Raw genomic sequence first — 20,289 nt, forward strand, 5'->3', positions numbered from 1 at the left:
AAAGTAATAGGTAATATGGCTAATAGTATATGATTCAGTCTTAAAATTAGCCTCTATAAATATTTTAAAATATACTTTTAATTACACATAGAAAGATGTTGAATGATTTCATTTAGATAATTTATTAAATGTAATAAAAATATTACAATATAACATGAAATAAAACAAGTATAACAGTGCTTTTAATATAGTCACAAGTAGAAATCAACAACCTGTTTAATCGTTGTTATATTTAAAAAAGCCGAAATAGGAATAAATAGAACAATATTTTAATTTCCAGCTTCTTCAACATTAAAATTATTATTCTCAATCTTTTGTTTAATGGAACTCAATATAATTTCCATCGTCGCGAATCTTTTTTCCAATTTATCCAATTTATTGAATATTTTTTCATTATTTGATTCCTGACCTTTTCTCAATAGTACATCTTTAGCCTGTTTCATGATATACGGATCCATTTTGAAGGCAGGGAACACCTCGCTGGAGTCTTTATCTGATTCTACGTTGTGATAAAACAAAATATCGTACGGTTCCACGCTCAATTTACCAGTACTCAAGTAAGTTGGAAAGAGAAGAACTTTTCGAACGAGAAACGCTAAGGGATTGTATTCAAAGCCATGCAAGAAACCATAACAAATTGAACATCGTGCCTTGCATGTAAAAGGTGCTCGAACAACCAGATTTTCAATATAAGCAAGAACCTGTATCCTAGAAATTAATCCAACTAACTCTGCCTTTTCGAGGATCTCTGCTGTGTCACTGACTGCCAAACCGTTCAGTAAATTGAACAAAACTATCGCGATGAAAAAGATGAAGAAGATGAAGATAAAATAGTTGAGAATCGAATGCGACACGAAGACAATGTCATTGGAGTTGAATTCTCCAGTGAACATGATGATGGTTTTGAACAGAGAGTGCCCAGGATCTGAAAAGTTCTCGTTATCATCCTTAAGGATGATAAAGAAAGAAAACGCGAAACCTAGGATAAGAAATACATAAAGTAACAAAAAACGTACGAAGTTGAGAGACACTTTTTTGAACATCTCGATACCTGTAGACATTCGAGGATGCTTGCCAAGTAGGATCACCATTTCCAAAGCAGATAGTAATATCACAATAGTTGCAACTTGCATAGTTATACCGCTTAAAATAACGAATCCTAATATTATCAACACTATTTCGATCCAATTTTCCAAACTGCATACATAATGGCACGGTGATGAGAATAATTGGAGGATCTCCCTAAATGCAAGCAATGCTGTTACGATACCAGTGAATATATGCAGAATGTAGATGGAAGTTGATCCATTTATCTCCTCGTTTATCTGTACGCTCGAGTTCGCAGATATTTGCGAGTCTCTCGTGATATAAGTGACCTGTAGAATGTATGTATTCAACAGAAGATAAAACAAAATGTAAAATGCCAAGTTTAGGTGCAGGATGTGTCTTATTCGATGCCATTTTAGATATAAAAAAGAAGATAACAGAGGATGCTTCAATATATGTTTTAAGCCACTGTTGCCAGCGATGTATTGAAAAACATCCATTTCTCGTCTGCCCTGACTAATTGTATTTTTCTGTTGATTCATCGTGTAAAGGGTGTCGTGAGGTACTAAACATTTGTAGTCAAATTCGATTGTATATTCGTTTGTTCGTTTTTTCCTAGCTTGTATGCAGTTATCGAAATATTGGGATAGGGTGGACACGGAAATATCTTCAACTGGTGGAACGCCGAAATTGTTCATGTGACCGATGTAGCTTCCTTTTTCAAGTAGCAATGTCACTGCCTCTCGACAGTCAGCCCTGGCTGCATAATGAAGTGGAGTATTTCCTTTGCCTATGTATTTTTAAATAGATGCTTGATTAAATAGATCTAAACATAGAAATACGTGTGCGATATATATATGCAACACTTACTATCTGTGCACCGAACATCCACGTCTTCTCTTTCCAGGATCAGATTTAAACATTCCAGTCGATCCTCCATGTTTCCCGACCCTTCTTTATTCGGTATACCAAGCTCTATGCAAGCGTTCAACAGTAAGTCACTCGTAACATCAACATCAGTCTCCAATATCTCACGAAGGATATGTGGCAAGCCTTGTTGAACCGCTAAATTCGCAGCTTTCTCCAAGTTACATCCAGTTCCTCTTGTTTTTTTCAATAATGTAATAACCGCATTCTTGAAGTTCCTTTCCACGGCCATTTCAATCAAATCCTTCGCTACGTTATTCACCGCCTCGTTTTCGACCATCTCCAAGCATTTTAAAAAATTCATCTCATCATTAGCGTTTAAATAATACTTCAAGTCATAAACATTCACGCCTTGTTTCTCGACCGGGGGTAACTGAATATTTGGCAGCTTCTTCTCCAACACTTCTCTAGTCGTTTGATGGTTATAGTCCTTGTAAGTATCCAAATTGAGGACATGTGTGGTTCTTTCCAGAATCAGGTTCACCATGTCTTTTTGACCCTTCATTGCCGCCTTATGCAAAGCGGTTAAACCTTGGACATTGGGAATATTGGGACTAGCGCCTTTTTCCAGAAGCAACGACGCGCAATTCAGGTCATTCTTTTTCACCGCCATATGCAGAGCCGTTTGCTGCCCAGCCTCCAGGTTTGGATTTATTGTACGTTCGTCCAATAATATACTGAGGACATCCGCATATCCATTTTCGGTAGCGAAGTGAATCGGTCCACGGTTGTGGGCTTCGTTCACCCTGTTTACCTTCGCACCTTTTTCCAATAGAAACTTCACGAACTCCGGGAGACCATTCTTGCAGGCAATGTCCAAGCAAGTTTCGTTCGATCGATTCGGATAAGCATAGTTTACGTCGATGATAGCTGGTTGTTTTTTTAAACTCTGCTCAACAAGGCACTTGAAGTGTTTGATGTTCTTGGTTCGTAGGTAATCTAGGAGTAGCCTGTATATGATTTGAGATTTTGTAGAATTCGTAGTGTAATCATGTAGAAGGTGCATTTGCAAGTTTTCGTCCTCAGGATCCATATTTAGGTCTATAAATAAATCATCTACATTATTAACATTAAAAGGTCTAAAATATCTCATTAATAAGTGTACAAAAGTTGAATTCTTCATTAATCTTAAATTTAAATATCTTTAAACACCCAAAGCATACATCTGATTACAATGTACGATGCAGAACGAAACTAAAGAAATAAACCAAAATTGAACATGAAATAAACATGATTACCTTACAGATTATTTTATAAATCAAAATGTTCAGGTACAGAGTGCTATAAACTTTTTCTTGAGAATGGTTAATAAGTAAAGATATCGTAGCCCCATTTATTTGTTAAAATATAATTTTAATATGAGTTTTAATATATTTCACTTTTGATACTTAAATGCCGATAAATTTCATATTATACGTATGGAATAAAACAGAATATTACACGACAAGTATGTCAAATGTTCTACGTATAAGGAGTATAAATCATTACAATACAGTTCCAGCAATGATGTCATTTAATGTGTGCTTTATCGGAGTTAATAAAGATATCACATTACATTAATTCCTTTGCACGTATCTACTTCAGAAGTTTACTACTTATTACTCGTGATAAGTTAAAGGAACAATTCTTAAATTGTATTAAATTTATAATATTAAATTTAGAATGAATTTGAATATGTCAAAAGTGATTATTCGTTTCCTAAAACGCAGGCAGGATATTTATCATGCATGGAAGCAGAAGTACTGTCCGGATACGTTTCCTGTCATTAGCATTAATTCAAGTTCAGACAAACTAGGAACATTGACATAGGCGTTGTTGAATTGACCACTGCACTATCATTGTACTGAAACTGATGTTACAGGATTTGTTATCAACGATGGAATATCAAATGCTATTGTAGAACAGTGAATAAAGATAATTATCGCTATTGTAACATGCGAAAATAACGATTAAATCATAGGACATTGACTGAACACTTAATTTATTCATGTTGTATTAATTACTTTGCCACTATCGGGGCAGTGAAAACTCAAGTGAATCACGAAATAAAAGGTAAATAAGATAAATAATGTAATGTTATTCGTATCGAGGCAATCGATAATTTCACACAATACAGATCCATAAAGGAGTAAAATAAAAAGTTATTCAATCGATTATCTATATGTGTATTTATTGAAATTACACACTGCTGATCGAAGGATCGGAACGATAATATTTTATGCGATAAAATTTTTTTTGAATTGCATCGTTCATTAACGCAAAATTTGGAAAAAAACTGAAGTAATCTAATATGTTTAGACGGTAGTGTAAATATTTCAATCCTTAATTAATTAAATAAAAATTATTTTAAAATTATTAATTGAAATCATACAAAATTTATAAACTGTAATTACTTGTTTTACATAAAATTCATTGGTTAATTTAGAATCATTGGATTCCCTAAATTAAGATATAGCTAATTACTTCATAATTACACTTTTGCATTAAGCCTTCCTATATACTATTTAATACAATCTCAAACATGAACGCTATGTATCAAAATCTCTATGATCAACACAATAAATGGCGTACCTTGCAGCTTGTTGAGGCCCACTTGTTACAGGCAGAGTATACCCGAGTATATTTAAATGATCTATTGTACCAATAGATCACTAGATGATAAATGTAATGATTTAACACTTTCTATGAATAGGGATAATAAATTATACACCTACAACGATGATATAAAGGAAACGTGAATCCCTTGACGATCTTGGTCTATCATACAGAAGACTAACTTGTTAGAGTCGCTTTTGCTGACCAGTTCTGTGTATCGTGATGTCAGCGTGGCTGGGGAGAGGGAAATTATCAAGTGTCAAGCAGTACCCATAGCGGTTCTAGGGAATGTATGTTTCTCGTTCAATACTAATTAACGTATTAATTGTTAAACGTTAAGTCCTGAATAAATATTGAAATGTTTTTGGGAATTTAATATGATTTTAGATACTATGATATGGAATTTAGAAAACGGCAATTAGATAAAATAGTCTAATTGATATAGTTAATCTGGAAAAATGATCAAGGTGTATAAAAAATAATGACTGTGATAAGATAATATAAAACTATTTGGAGAACGATATAATATAAAAATATCCACCTTCAACATTAATAAGAAAATAGAAATATTTGCAATGTACAATTAAAAGTATCATCATATTAACATATTAGACTACTAGTTTATTATATACTAGTTATACTATATACTAGTCACAAGTAGGAGAATAAAAATGGGGGATTAAGACAATAATTTTTCATTTAAAAGAGGCTAATTCTAATTGTTGGGAAGTAAACATGTACTTATATAAATCTCTTCGAAGTTGAGAGACATAGTAATGTACTATTAATAGTTATTAATACATTTAATCACGATTATGTTTGCCGCATAGACGCGATGTTTCAAAGCATAATTACAAATAACACTACATGTTTATCGATTCCTAATCCGTATCTATCCATATTTATCTACTCCTATATCGTATTAACTTTTTACCTGTGTATTTGACGACTAAGAGCGGAAGTATGTTTTACATTCACCTGTGTATATCGTCACTTAAAACGATAACGTGAGCCCCTAATTTTAGCTGACTTTTGTCCTGAGCACACAGGATACAAGGCCAAAAGAGTCGAGGATGGAAACCAAGAACGTTAGGGTGCGTGGGTTGCGAAATACGGTATATATACATTCCCAATAAAGGAGCCAAGGAGATATCTTTTTATGTAAATAGATGACATAGGTTGCTTTCTAAAATGCAGCTTTTATATCAATATCTTGTTACTTTCCAAGAAGGAATCAAGTTATATATCTTAATTTCTTTTGTACTTAGGTTATTTCCTTCTTTCCCTATAATATATTAAACAATGTAATATTTTTCAATATGACGAATTTGCAATACTAATATTTAAAACTATAAATTTACTTTTACTTTATCCCCAGATAATTTTTGTTAATTTTAGTCATATTCGTGTTTCTTATTCCTTATTGCAGTCAAAATTAACTTTCGCATTAAAAATTCGCATTAATTTTTCGCATTAAAAATTAATTTTTACTGAATTTCGTGGATATATAAGAAGGTAATCAGACTCAAAATAAAATCCAAGATCTGTAACATAGCAATATGGTTCCCTTTTAATGTATAGTATTTTTCTTCGTGTTATTTAAATAAAAAAGAAAAATTGAAGGAGTGTCCAATGACAAGGTTCGATTCCGAAAACAAGGGACCAAATTGGTTTCCCGTTAAGGATAACCGCGGCGCAAGAGCGCATGCGCGAAATGATTCAAACGCAGTAGAGATTTAAGGATCGTGTAGTAGGGATAAACAAACACATGCTGCGATAGCGCTACGTTTAATTTAATCTTCAGTCGCTCCGGAACTCACGTCGGGTGCAGGTATCGCAATAACGAATCTAGTGCTTGTGTGTTTCTGTAATAAATATCTCTAACGCATTCGTGATTTGACCAGTCAGCTTGTTATTGTTCACGGCTTTCTTTGAGAACCCAATACAGTATTTCATCAAGCTATACATTTCGCGAAATCAAGGTAAGTAACAGATTTAACACCTTGTTTTGTGAAAGCCAATCACATTTATCATACAGATTGTAATTACAAGTTAATAAAAACATTAGTTTTAATCTTTTGGATTATGGATTATCAAGTACAAACTAGGCTATTAAGTACAAAAGTGTGTATTTTTCAATATTGAATCATTTTGTATAGTGTTATAGCAGTACATACCAAGTCTTTACTGAAATTTGTATTAAAAAAAATCTTAAGAGAATAATCGAGATTTAATAAACATACTGTTAACTAATTAGATGACGAACCGGTATTCTTGGATAGATTTCTAGAAACGTCAACCATCTTGCGTACATAAAGTTAAATACACGAACACGTATTTCGATATTAATGAAACTGTTTATGATGAAAATTTTATTATCAACGAATTTTATTTTAAAAGTTGTTTAGTGTCAAATATAAAAATGAAATATAATTCAGGATATTTAATTAGTTAATTACGTAGAGATTGATAAGTAATGTTAAACAATTAGTAACTGAGTGATCGATGATATAATAATTAAAATTTGGTAATTTCTAAGGCAAAAATTAATTAGAAAAATTAATCTATTAGTAAAAATTTATCAACGCTGGAGATGTAGCTTTTTCTCATGTAAATTATAAAAGGAGATGTTTTTCTTAATTAATTAAGTTGTCATACGTATGTTTAAAAGACTCATTCGGGTTATTGCACTTCGATGCGATGTGTCCGTACTCCTAGCATTTGAAGCATCTGGTCACCCTTGCTTTTCGTTGGTCAATCCGCACTTAGCTGATTTTTGTTTCCGCATAGAAAGCATCCTCGCAGCCGCTCCTGCGCTGCTTCGTCGCGACTTGTCCTCTTCGATCTTTCTTCAACTCGTTAGCTTTTCGTCTTCGCATTTTCTTTCATAACTTCGGACATGGTAAGCTTCTCTTTTAACTCTCGAATGTTCTTGGCGCCATACAGTATCACTTTGTTGATCTCTTCGTCACGAGTTCCGACGATGATGTATCTTATTATGACCGAACTTTCCATACTCACTTGCTTCGCTATGTCTAATATCTTCTAGACATACTCCTGGTATGTATCGGTTTCCTTCTTAGTTCGATGCAACAACTCTTTATGCACCTTGTACACGTCCACTTTTTGTTCAAATTCCGTACTCAGCATTTTCTTCATTGTTTGCTGACTTGTACAACACCTTTCGTAGTCGACGAACGTAAAAGCTTCTTCGCGTATATTACGCGCTGCATATCAGTCCAATCGCAGAGATCGCACATCTCCTCAAACTCCGACAACCAGCTTTGCACATTGACGTTGTCGTCACCGCTGAACGTGTTCATGGACTCTTCTACGTTCCTAAATATTAAAACATGTGCGCTTCTGCTGTCGACTCTCACGCGTGTTTCGAACAGATCGCGCTCTTCTTCATCTTCTTCTTCTTCGCCGTGCTGAATCTCCAAAGCGATGAAAGCACTTAGGCGGTCTTACAATTCTTTCTTCTTACCAATTGTTTTTTATTTTCGCCTTTCGAGTTTCTCTTTCAATTCTGCAACTTCCATTGTTTCGATTCGCGTTAACTTATCGTTAACAATGCACCTTTCTTCGACACCAACGATGGTATTATCCGCGTTCGAACCTTCAGTCATCGTGAATAATGATTCGACTTGATTTCAATCTGGTTTTCACAATTATTACACGAATAGTTCTGTTAAATGTTTCGTTTTCTATTTTGTTCAATCCCTGCTCGGGCCCCCAATTATAGAAAGTGGAAAAATCTTATACTTTCTCTCTGGTGTTTTATCTCGCTCTATCTCTAAGCTATTTATTATAAAACAGGAAACAATGGTTAATTAATGAACTTAATGCAGTGATATGCTATAACTAATACAACTCGTCTTACAACATTTCTCGACTCTGCACTGTCAACACTGTTCTCTTCGATTCTTGTTACAACATTCGTCTCTTCGACTCTCGTTACAACTCGCTGTACAACTCTCCTTGCGACTGATTAAAGACTGTCTCTAACGTTTTAATATACACATAGATGTGGATGACCCATGGTCAAGTACATTTTTCTCAATTACCCCGTGTCGTAAAGGACCACGAGTATATGACCCATCCGTCAGCTCTTATATTGCTTTTTACCTGGGGTACATGGGGCTTTTCCTCAGAGTTTTCCCCCGATACTATTAAATTCTATACTACTAATAAATTCGATACTAATTTCATTCTTAAATAATAAAATTTTAATCTATTACAAACCAATTTTGAAAATTGCATAATTTTGTCGAACACAATATTATCCTTTATTTTTGTTATCAATTTAATTTTAATAGGTAATTGGGAGAAAATACAGAATAGAAAGATTCACCGGTGTGCCGTCAAGGATATTTCGAGTTCGATTATATTAATACTGTAGGGCTGCGTGAGACATCTTTACTGATGAGCAACTCTGACAATGAGTAATCCAAGCTGTAAACAAATATTATGTCACCGTGACGTAATAATGAATTCGCCGCCGGTGACATTATAGAAGAACATAAATGGTGATTTATTTCGTTGTACTATTATTGCGTTGATAAAATCGGTGAATCATGTGATCGACGAGATCGAATTGTACAAATACATAATTCATGATAAGCTATAAAAGGTAAATTGTCGCGGTATTTCATATGTAAACGATCGTTGATCGACAAGACAAATAAAAAGGTGATTTCTGGCCTAAAAATAAGTACTTTCCTCTTGTCGGATTGTCGAAGATAATAGCGAAAGGAATGATCTTAAATTTTAATCTCCATAGGAGAACAAGTGCATTTCTAAATATCGATTGTAACTTTCAATTCTGCAGTTACCTTAATATCGATATAGGCTGATTAATTGAAAATATTAATTTATTTCTAAGTATTTTTTGCTGTTATCAAATCTATTCTTTTATTAGCCTAGTCAAAATTATTTGTATATATCTATGAATTATCGAAATCAGTTTATATTACGTAATGGAACTTCACTGTGAAAGCTTATAATTCGACTGCGGATTTTTATGCATTTATAAAAAGTTTAAAGATAAAAAATATATAAAATGCATATAATACCTATTTAGGTTACAAAAATATGAATTTGCGTAAACATCTACGGTCTAGCTACAATCATTTAGTACCACAATCGTATAATTATTAGTACCAGACAAGTCAAGGCTTTAAGACAAATAATCATCAATTATACCCATACTATGAGTCCTTCGAATCGATTAAAGGTGTGAACAACAGAATCTTCAAAGAAATGTTTGAGAAACCTAATTCCAATATACAATACAGTCCCTGGTCAAAAAATTAGGACCACTCACAATTTTCAACATCCTTCGTATTTTTAGTAAAATTTTCAAGGTTTGAATATAATTTTATTACAGATTGTATTAATTATTAATTATTAATCTACCTCACACATATTAATAATTTATGTATATTATGTATAACATCTTATTATTTTTTATTATGGCGAGTTTACATATTGTTTACATGAAGACGATATTCCTATGCGCGACGAGTGGTTGAGGACCGAACACATGTTTATGTTAGGATATCAGTAACAAGCGATAAGTTATTGAGCGAATGCACCATTTGGATCTGTATTGGATCTGTGTGAAGTGTGATACTGTTAAAACGGATCAGTCGTGCGTATATCATTGAAGAATTAAGACAGACAGTTAAGTGAGAGAAATAAAAAAGAGAATTAAGCCTAAGTTATAAAAAATTAATATGGGAAAACACAAATTATTAATATTTATGCATGTAATATGTATGTGTGTGCTTTAGTAACTAATAAAAATAATTATTAAATTACATTCAAGCCTTTAAATTTTACTAAAAACACTAAAGATGTTGAAAATTGTACTTGGCCCTAATTTTTTGGTCGGGGACTCTAAAAGGTTATCCAAGACAGTGTAGACAAAGATAGTATCATTTAGTTCCTCATCAACTTTGTTCAATCTATTCACTACTTTCTCTGCGTGTTTAAGCGAGACATTTCGAAATGGTCGAGTCCTTTCATGATCCGAACAATGGTGAACGATCTAATGAAACGCGTACATGCCTGTATGTAAATCCTTTGATTTGCATGCGTGTGTGGATAAAAAGATTCGTGGCGTTTCATCGTCCGAATACGGAGATGAAAGTTAGATGATGATAGAGTTGAGCGTAGCCGGGGAGGAAACTATGTGACTAAAGAGAAGTAATACTAAGAGCATTAGAATTTTTTCTTAATTTGGTAGATAAAATCTATTTGAATTTTAACCTATTTTTCTATATTCCAGTTTCTGTAGTATGCCATATATAGTCAGGTCATAATCCCGCTATGTACGATTGATCAATAGTCTCTCGTGTTTGCCATATTGGGCAAATCCGATTAAATGATCGATTCTCGATAATCGTCTTGTATAATTTTCAAGACGTAACTCGTTCATGCGACTATCAACTTTTTTTCCTTCGTCGCATAAGTAGCGATTTATTCTCAATCTAGCTCGATTCTCGTGAATGTATTATCGATACTTAACTGGTATTTATTACCATATTACATACATATTTAAGAAAAAAAGTGCTTTAATCCTAATTCAATAGTGGTGATATTACAAAGTCGGAGATTTAGCATTATGTAACATGTATTTTACTATATACACGTTATATATTTATCGATGATTTGTGAAATTTAATAATGCTAATATAAACATATAGATAGATTCTCTAATGTCCATTTTCTTTGATGATTTTACAAAGAATATATCTGTCTGTATTAGTATTATTAAATTTCGTAATTTTATTCTAAATTCATTATACGATGTAACACTCTCATTAACCATAAGTATAAATCATAATCTCAATGGTGTTATATATATTTTAACAACTATATCCCAAAATCTATTTTACATTCTAGATACGGTATATATCCAGTAATAAATCACATAAGTTTCCATAATCCAGATTAGCTAAAAGATCGTACCACTTACAATTATTAGAATATCGTTAGTACATGCGTATGGAGTAACAAAATACTATAAGTAGGTCATGAGTCATCCATTTGACCTGCATTTGTTTGACTTGTTTAAACGCTATACAATTTGTGATATTCATGCTTTATTCAGTTCAATGTCGAATGGTGGGCGATTCTGGATACCTACCATGGACATATTCTTATATGGTTGTTCGTGAGTCGGTTCTTTCGTGGCCCGACTTTCGAGGTCGCGTTGATTGCACGATTCCAAAGGAGGCTCCTCGACTATCTCATGGAAAAAAGGCATAACTTTTAGATGTATATTATGTATATATTAATTGCCCTTTCTAAATGAGATACCAATTATTTGTCTATATCATATTGTGCAAAAATCAGCGATTCTGATTACATAAGTACTCCAAATGTTGTTGCAGAATATTCTATTCTTTAAATGACGTAGATGATAGAAGAAATGGTACGTAGTTTCTTAAGGAAAGATCTTAAGAAAATGGTAAAAAACAGCGATTTCCAACCGTAGCTCATAGCAATGTTAACTCATCCCTTAAATCGTATTGCTTAAATTTTCATTATAGACCCAGATGAAAAAATTGTAAAAAGCTACCTTTACTTTGTTCTTCGCGTTCCGACCAATTGCAATTTTTGTAAAAATTTGTCTACACATTACCTAGTGAATTAATTCTTTTGATTTCTCAAGAGAGATCAAATCGTTTGGTTCAATTTTATAAAAGTTAATCAATGTTAAAGGGTACGAATATTCATATGACTCAGGGTATGTATACGACAAAGTTATGAAACTTTGTATTCCAATCTTGTTTCATTAAGCAAAAAAAGCATAATATATTATAAGAAAATTTCGCACAGAATGGAGAGAAAAATTTTTCAAACTTAAAAAATTGTTTAACAATGCGATGGAATTAAAGATGATCCAAAGAAGGCAGTAAACTTGAGAACAGTACAATGAAAAACGATCTGAAGAGCGTACGTGGAGAATTAGCTAATCTCTAAGAACCATCCTAATTCTAGACGTGCATTCTTAGAATCTTCCTTCACTCGCAAGCCATATTTTAAGATAAACGTTAGTCACGATTTGATTCACAGCTATCACACATCAGAATTACAATATTTTTCTGTACTATTAGTTTCAGTATAAATAACAATATAGTTATATTATCCATTCTTTAAATTTGTTTAATTTTCCAAAATCATTTAGATAAGTTTTAGCAGTTAATCCGAGTAATTGTTTCTTATATTTAGAGAAAAATAAAAAGTATATCATCGAAAATGGGTGGCATGACACAAAGACCGTGGACACCAACAAAGAGGCGAGGTCCTATCGCTGCAGAGTATAGTAGCCCGGGTCCTGCTTGTGTAACATTACCACCATTAATCGGTAATCTTAATTTTTATATTTAAATCTCTATTTTGCATTAAAATTTATTGAACAATTTTTAAATATGAATCAAATCTGTAGGAAAAACTGTTCCCGACTCGAAACGAGGCAGAGCGCCCGCTTTCTCGTTTGGCAGCAGGTACGTAAGTTCAGTTACAAATTCCGCGACTTAGTTCCCGAGAAAAAATTGGTTCTTTTAAATTTAAATGAATAATTTTATTAAATTGGTATAATTATTGTGTACTCATTTTTAGACACGCGACGAAGAATGACAGTCCTGGACCGGGTCCTGGTCAATACAACGTTTCCGGGCTTAGTTCCAAAGGTTGATAATATGATCTACTTATCAATTTTTTACAACTTAATCATTTATTCTGAACTTACCATTATATATCTTTCACTTATTCAAGTGTAAGTTCATCAATACTTTCGCCGCTATTTGATTTATTAATATAACATATGTATATGTATGTACAATGTACACGATAGCTTTATCGTCTACAAAGGATTAACATGCTATCTATCGTGAATAGAAATTAAAGCTACAAAAATAAACATAAATACTGCTATGTAAGCACGAAATGAATTCTATAGACTGCGGTATTCCGAGTTCTATGAAGTATCGATCAAACTTGAGAACAGCAATATTCTGCAAGATTGCGACTTTTAATGTGCGTTATTCACGAAATTCCGTTGCTTTTCTACCAATAATTGCTTCTTCTTGAGATTCTTAATATTGTACATTTTATAATAACTTCTATTTAATTGTATGAGAATTGGATGATAATAAAATCGATTAAAAAGATAATCAATATTTTTAAAAAAACAAACTTATTTTCAAGTTAATTTAATTTTTTACTACTTTCAAACTGAAGCAATCTTTTAAATTTATTATTTTCTAATTAAACCTCGTTTATATTATGTTGATGATAGAACTTGCTAAATTCTGTATTCATTTTTTCAGGTAAAGATGCTGCACAAGCATCATCATTGCATGGTCGCACAAAATCCACGAAACAGGAAGTGACACCAGCTCCTGGCGATTATAATCCGGAAAAAGCCGGAAAGATTATAATGGATAGCTCACCGAAATATTCATTCGGGATCAAAACGCAAACCGAGAAGATTAGTTGTACACCTGGTGAGTATTATAGATATTAATATTTACATATACGTATATATGTAAATAATATTTTACATATACGTATCCAAAATCCTTTGTTATCCTCCATAAATCATTATTTATAATCTTGTTTATGTAATATTTTTGAATATCTTCATTAAAACATATTTATGATAAATATCGACTTAATCACAGCACCAAATGATTACTGCACCGAAAAGGTGAATCTCGACAAAACCCCCGAATATAGTTTTGGGTTGAAACCTGTACTGGACAAATCAAGCGATATACCTGGTAATTAATTAAATCAAAACAATAAATCTTGCATCTGTACGACTCTATATCTCTACAGATATTAATTAAATAATAACTAATACAGTTGTCTATTTTTCATATCTTGAGAAAAATGAGACTTACTTTAAATTATCTCCTAGATGTAACAAATAGATGTACAGGACATTGTAAAATATGCATGTCAGTCGAGCAGGAAACAATAAGGGATGATGAAAAGAATATCTTTTTTGTCTAATAAGCATATGTCTAGTCGCGTTTCATTTCTTAGTAATTAAATCTAAAAGATTGGAATTTTAAACATCTATTAACGAGCGATCCGCTATACAACAATCCGTACTATCGACATTGTTATCTAGAAAGATGCTCGTCGAAAGCTTTAATTAATTGACAATAAAGATTTTTATTTCTAGAGAGCGAGATTAGATGTAAGTGCGTGTAGATTAAATTAAGCAAAACAGATTCCTCTCGTCATTTCCTATTATCTTTCGCTTGATTAACCAACATTGTTTAAACAGTCTGTACATCTCTTTCCCTACAGTTTAATAAAATTAAATTGGTTTTAAGGTAATTAAATCGATTTAAATGTGTATTTTCTAAATATACTTTACTACTAATTCTGCAACCTAGAATACTACAATAATTCAAACGGTATTAGAATAAAAAGAAGTTTACAATAAATTAACAAAAAGTACGTTTGTCATGAGAGGAAAATGATTCCTTAGGAAAAATCGATGTCATGCTGAATAATCTCCATTGGTTATAGCGATTCAATCCCCTAGAAGTATTCTGAAGAATTCTGCGAAAGTACAGATATAAACTCGAAGAATAAACATTGTTCGATGTTTAGGTATTATATTTCTTGAATCTTTCCTTTAAGTGACGACAATATTCTATCCAGCTTCTTATCTTACTTTTGCGATTGTAGCTTGGTGATCTTGGATTAATACACACTGCATTTCTGCTATTCGAACTTTTCTATCTTCTAAATTATTGTTGTATTTTTTGCAAATATGTAGAATGATGCAAATCAAAATGATTGGCTTGCAACGTATTTAATAATTGAATTGCATGTGTAGTAACTTGCACTTATGATATTTATTTGATATTGTATTACAAAATTAAAAGAAGAAATCTTTAAACGTAAATTATATAGTAACTGCATTCTTTTATAGATATTAATAAGTATCCTTTAAATTTTATTTTTATTAAATAAATTTTTCTTCTTTCACTGTAATCGTTTTGTCATATATTATTTTTTATTACTTTCATTATTATTTGTTTCGCTAAAAAGAAAAATGCATAATTGAATTAAAATATGTTGATTTTATTTATGATGAAATTAATAATTATTTGTATATTATGATATCAGCACCTGGTACTTACTGTCCGGAAAAGGTAAGATTGAACAATACACCGCAATTCAGTTTTGGACTCAGGCCTTCCCTCGAAAAACCGAGCGACACCCCAGGTAATTAAGGCAAACTTAAAACGCTTGTTTAAAATTTTGTTGACCGAATTTAATTAAATCTGTAGAGGCATTCCTTTTCAAACATATTTTCTACCAATTGTTGTTAAATAACGTATTGGAACCTAATGAATTTTATTGCAAATTCATGATTCATTGTTGTATATTTGTTCGGTCGACAAGGTAATAATCACAAATTTATTATCACAGCCGTGTAACTTTGTCTGTGATAATATGTAATGTACATTATTTGCGAATTGTAGTATCACCAGCACATATCAATTTATTTTTATAGCACCTGGCACGTATAGCCCTGAAAAAGCCAATTTGGATAAGGGTCCTCAATACAGCCTTACTGGGAAAGGACGAGTAGAAAAACCTGACAACACCCCTGGTATGCGAATTTTTATATACTATTGAACTGTAATATTTTGTTATCAAAATATTAATTTTGATTTTAAATAATTTATAACTAATGTTTAAAAAAGTTTCATTAATGACTGCATACAATGAAAGGTATTTATCTATAATTAAATTTAAAAAAATGATTCTTAGCGCCAGGTACATATTGTCCAGAAAAAGTAAAATTGGATACAACACCTCAATTTACTTTTGGTCTGAGGACACCTCTCGAAAAAATAAGCGACACTCCAGGTAATTGCATGAAGAATATAATTGTAGATTTTTATTGCAATTGTTACATCACATGCATCTTTTTTACAGCCCCTGGTACTTACAATCCTGAAAAAGTCAATTTGGATAAGAGTCCCCAGTATAGTTTAAGCGGAAGACATTTTTATGATAAAGTAGATAATAATCCAGGTCTGTAGGAATTTGAGAAATATATTTCACATATTAATCTGACCTTTGAACAAAAATTAATTTTAATAAATTAAACATTGTGTTGGAAGAAACAAATAGTAACTTTTGTAAAAAAGTTAGTTTTATGTGTAGATTTTTAAGTTTTAAACATAAATAAAGAAAATTAATTTTTAGCACCAGGAACTTATGCACCTGAAAAAGTAAATCTTGATAAGGCACCACAGTATAGTTTTGGAATAAGAACACCTCTTGATAAACCAAACACTAATCCAGGTATAGTTATTATAGCCACTCTACTACCATTTTTGTCATTAATTTTTTTTTGTTAGTTTACAAAAGGATTACTTTACTGCTTCTGTGTACTATTCTCCTACAGCACCTGGAGATTATTGTCCAGAAAAGGTGAACTTGAATAAAGGTCCAGAATATAGCTTAAGTGGTAAAGGATCTTCTGAGAAACCAATTGATAACCCTGGTCAGTACAATCAGTTCTCTCTTTATTTTGTATTTACTTATTTTGCTATTTTGTTACTTAATTATATAATAATTTTTAATTAGCATTTAATTCTTAGTGGATATTTAACATTTTCTTCTATCATAGCACCAGGTACGTATAGTCCTGAAAAAGTAAATTTAAGCAAAGGTCCACAATATAGTTTGTATGGAAAAGGAATTTCAGAAAAACCAAACGATAATCCAGGTGAATTTTTTATCCTTTTTTTAGATTTTCTTGATAGTTTGATTTATTATTTAATATATTATTCTTTTAGATTAATGTCTTCTTGTATTTAATTTTTTCAATAGCACCAGGCACTTATAGTCCTGAGAAAGTAAATTTGGACAAAGGTCCTCAATTCAGTTTATCTGGTAAAGGTTTACCAGAGAAGCCTAATGATAATCCAGGTGATTAAAGTAAAAAATTCAATCTTCCCATTTCCTTTACGTAACAAGATATTAGCAATGAATTAATCCTACAACAATTGTAATAAAGAGACTTAGATATTCTACTTATTATCACAGCACCTGGAACATACAGCCCTGAGAAGGTAAATTTAGATAAAGGGCCCCAATATAGCTTATCAGGAAAAGGTACACTGGAAAAATCCAATGACAACCCAGGTGAATTTTATTTAGTGCAAATTGCAGCAGCTTCTTATTTTGGAAAAGTTGGTTTAGATTTTAACATTCTGCAGAAACAATTACTAATGATTTGATTGCTTTGGTAGGCCCTGCTGATTACTATCCAGAGAAAGTACTAAATTTGGAACATAAACCTTATTTCAGTTTTGGTAATAGAAAGCCCTTGGAAAAGCCTAGGGATACACCAGGTAACGGTGTTGACTAACAAATTATTACTAAACTACCGCAAGGCTAGATTCTAAAACAGTTCCTAATTAAAAACATTTCATGCTTCTGATATATGGTGCAATTTTTAATTCAAAGCATGTTAAAGCTTTAGCTCTATATTTTTTTCTTAATTTCTTTTTTGCTTACAGCTTTATAACTGCTGTATAACTTTACTTTAATATTTTGTTTTTAAGATTACAAAGTGTTTATGAATTTCACCTAGCATTAAAAGATGAATTTCATATACCATTTTAAATTTTGCAAATTATAAAAAAAATCTTATTGATGATATTTACAGTTACAAAATTACTGAAATTGTTTTTTCAATCACATATATGTTACAATACTGTGCTATAATTTATAATAGCTACATAAGCGAGTATCATTTTACTACATCTTTTTTACGATTGCATTAGTATCCCTTTCTTCCATTTTGTAGCTCCTGGTACTTATTCTCCAGAAAAAGTCAATTTAGATAAATCGCCACGTTATTCGTTTGGTTTAAAAACATCTTACGAAAAAACTAGTGATATACCTGGTAAGTAATATTCGTAAAAGTAAATAATAAAATTTATAGAACGTTTATGATAATAGTCACTTATTTTGATACATTAAAAATTTAGCTCCAGGAAGTTATCATCCTGAAAAGGTAAATTTGAACAAATCACCTCATTATAGTTTTGGAGTTAAGCCTGAAGTACACGAAACGGATTCGATACCAGGTACGGTAGTCTTAAAATTTATTATATTTTGTTCATTTTGTGTATTTGTTCAATAGATTTAATATTTGGTTTAAAGGTCCAGGTGAATACAGTCCAGAAAAAGCTATGCTTTTATTGGAAAAAGCATTGCGATTTACTTTTGGTCTTAGAACAAGTATAAATAGACCAGATGATATTCCAGGTAAATTTACAGAATTTGTTTCTTTGTTTCCGCTAGTTTATCTTTTCTTTGCGCAGTTATACAAATAATGTCTATTATCCAAAATGCTATATCTTTTTTGTATATAAAATGATTATTACTCTCTAATGAAAATATATGTTTTCATAATCTAACATCAGTGAAGTCGCTGCTATTTTTATTCTGTTTCAGCTCCGAACGTTTATAATATTCCTTCTGCTCTCGGCGGAACAAAGGAAGGAAACAAAAAAACAGCACCGGCTTACTCTATCTCTGGTAGACAGAAAGTTTCTACAGATGATCGTGTTTTAGTTCCTGGACCTGGAACATACGAAGCTGTTAAACCAGATGCAGTCAGAGTGAAAAGTCCTGCTTATAGCATAAGTGCCCGCTATCAGCTGCCCGATGATCATTCCCAGATTCCAGGACCTGGAGCTCATTGTCCAGAAAAAGTACTTCTAATCTCTTCCTACTGTATTCAAAAACTAAAAAACTCAAAAGTTTCAGATCTTGTTCAATAGACATCACTTAATAAATTGTATAATTATTTTTGAGGGTATACAACCAGAAATCGCATCTATCTGACGTTCGAGTTGGATGGATCTCAATAGTATATATATCTCGACATAATAACGTCAGTATTCGTGAAAGTTCAGAATAAACTATGTTGAAACTAATTATTTATGTTTATATCTAAAAAATATCAGTATTCTGACGAAAAATACTTTTGAGATCCTAACTCGATTTCAGAAAAAGTGCACGACTGGACCAAATATTAGTTTTCTTATGATTATTAACTTTTTATGGAACACTCGTATAGCGGTAAAAACTACCTTTTACAGGTAATTCTTGACATTCCTCCAGCACATTCATTTGGTATTAGACACTCACCATATATATGCAACCTGAAGGACGTCGTTTATTAACATAAGAACCTTATGCGATTTGGCTTTCATCGTCGTTCTACCTTGAAAGAACAGACCACATACAATTGATGCAACAATAACAATATTTTATTGTAAAACAATAACTTCTCATGCGAACAACTGATTTCTGAATGCTTTGCTAAAATGACTACAAAACATTGTTTAATTTGTAATTAAAACATTGGTGTTACTAACTGTTCAAATATAAGAAAAATATTTCTAAATAAAAAAAAAACACATTTAACAATTTTATGCATATTACAAATTGTGATAATGACGATATTAATTAGATGACATCTTTTACATAGTACTGATATCAAATGAAATAGTAACCTAACCTTTCTATTTTTTCATGTATACTATATTTATTTCAAAAATTTGACGAAATAAATATTCTGCACATTAAACCTACTTTATATGTACAACTCAGCCTTAAAAAACGATCAAGGATATTTTGTAATAAATG

The 20,289-nt window shown here is 31.8% G+C and overlaps 2 protein-coding genes and 1 long non-coding RNA gene across 4 annotated transcripts; 2 read left to right on the forward strand and 1 right to left on the reverse strand.

Moving 5' to 3' along the window:
* Positions 1 to 103: 103 nt before the first annotated feature.
* Positions 104 to 4,769, reverse strand: LOC100647458 (transient receptor potential cation channel protein painless). 2 transcript variants are annotated; one of them, XM_003395976.4, is made up of 3 exons: positions 4,546 to 4,769; positions 1,918 to 3,015; positions 104 to 1,837 (listed from the first exon to the last, which is right to left on the reverse strand). In XM_003395976.4, the coding sequence occupies exons 2-3, from the start codon at positions 3,005 to 3,007 to the stop codon at positions 270 to 272; spliced, it is 2,658 nt and encodes an 885-aa protein (XP_003396024.2). In that variant the 5' UTR covers positions 3,008 to 3,015; positions 4,546 to 4,769; the 3' UTR covers positions 104 to 269. The 2 variants fall into 2 exon arrangements, with proteins under 2 accessions (XP_003396024.2, XP_012164753.2); XM_012309363.3 differs by lacking the exon at positions 4,546 to 4,769 and adding an exon at positions 3,213 to 3,490.
* On the forward strand, positions 3,486 to 4,128 carry LOC125385242. The gene is made up of 2 exons (XR_007224306.1): positions 3,486 to 3,608; positions 3,684 to 4,128. It is a non-coding gene; the product is annotated as an uncharacterized LOC125385242 (long non-coding RNA).
* Positions 4,770 to 6,346: 1,577 nt separating the features above from the next.
* On the forward strand, positions 6,347 to 20,234 carry LOC100649769 (mucin-1). The gene is made up of 21 exons (XM_020863368.2): positions 6,347 to 6,551; positions 12,811 to 12,946; positions 13,028 to 13,085; positions 13,201 to 13,271; positions 13,911 to 14,087; positions 14,265 to 14,363; positions 15,733 to 15,831; positions 16,124 to 16,222; positions 16,384 to 16,482; positions 16,552 to 16,650; positions 16,825 to 16,923; positions 17,027 to 17,125; positions 17,252 to 17,350; positions 17,455 to 17,553; positions 17,671 to 17,769; positions 17,877 to 17,978; positions 18,437 to 18,535; positions 18,621 to 18,719; positions 18,796 to 18,900; positions 19,090 to 19,349; positions 19,740 to 20,234. The coding sequence occupies exons 2-21, from the start codon at positions 12,838 to 12,840 to the stop codon at positions 19,821 to 19,823; spliced, it is 2,154 nt and encodes a 717-aa protein (XP_020719027.1). The 5' UTR covers positions 6,347 to 6,551; positions 12,811 to 12,837; the 3' UTR covers positions 19,824 to 20,234.
* The last annotated feature ends 55 nt before the right edge of the window (positions 20,235 to 20,289 follow it).

The sequence above is a fragment of the Bombus terrestris genome, chromosome 6 (genome assembly GCF_910591885.1).
Source record: "Bombus terrestris chromosome 6, iyBomTerr1.2, whole genome shotgun sequence".
Classification (NCBI taxonomy): Eukaryota; Metazoa; Arthropoda; class Insecta; order Hymenoptera; family Apidae; genus Bombus; species Bombus terrestris.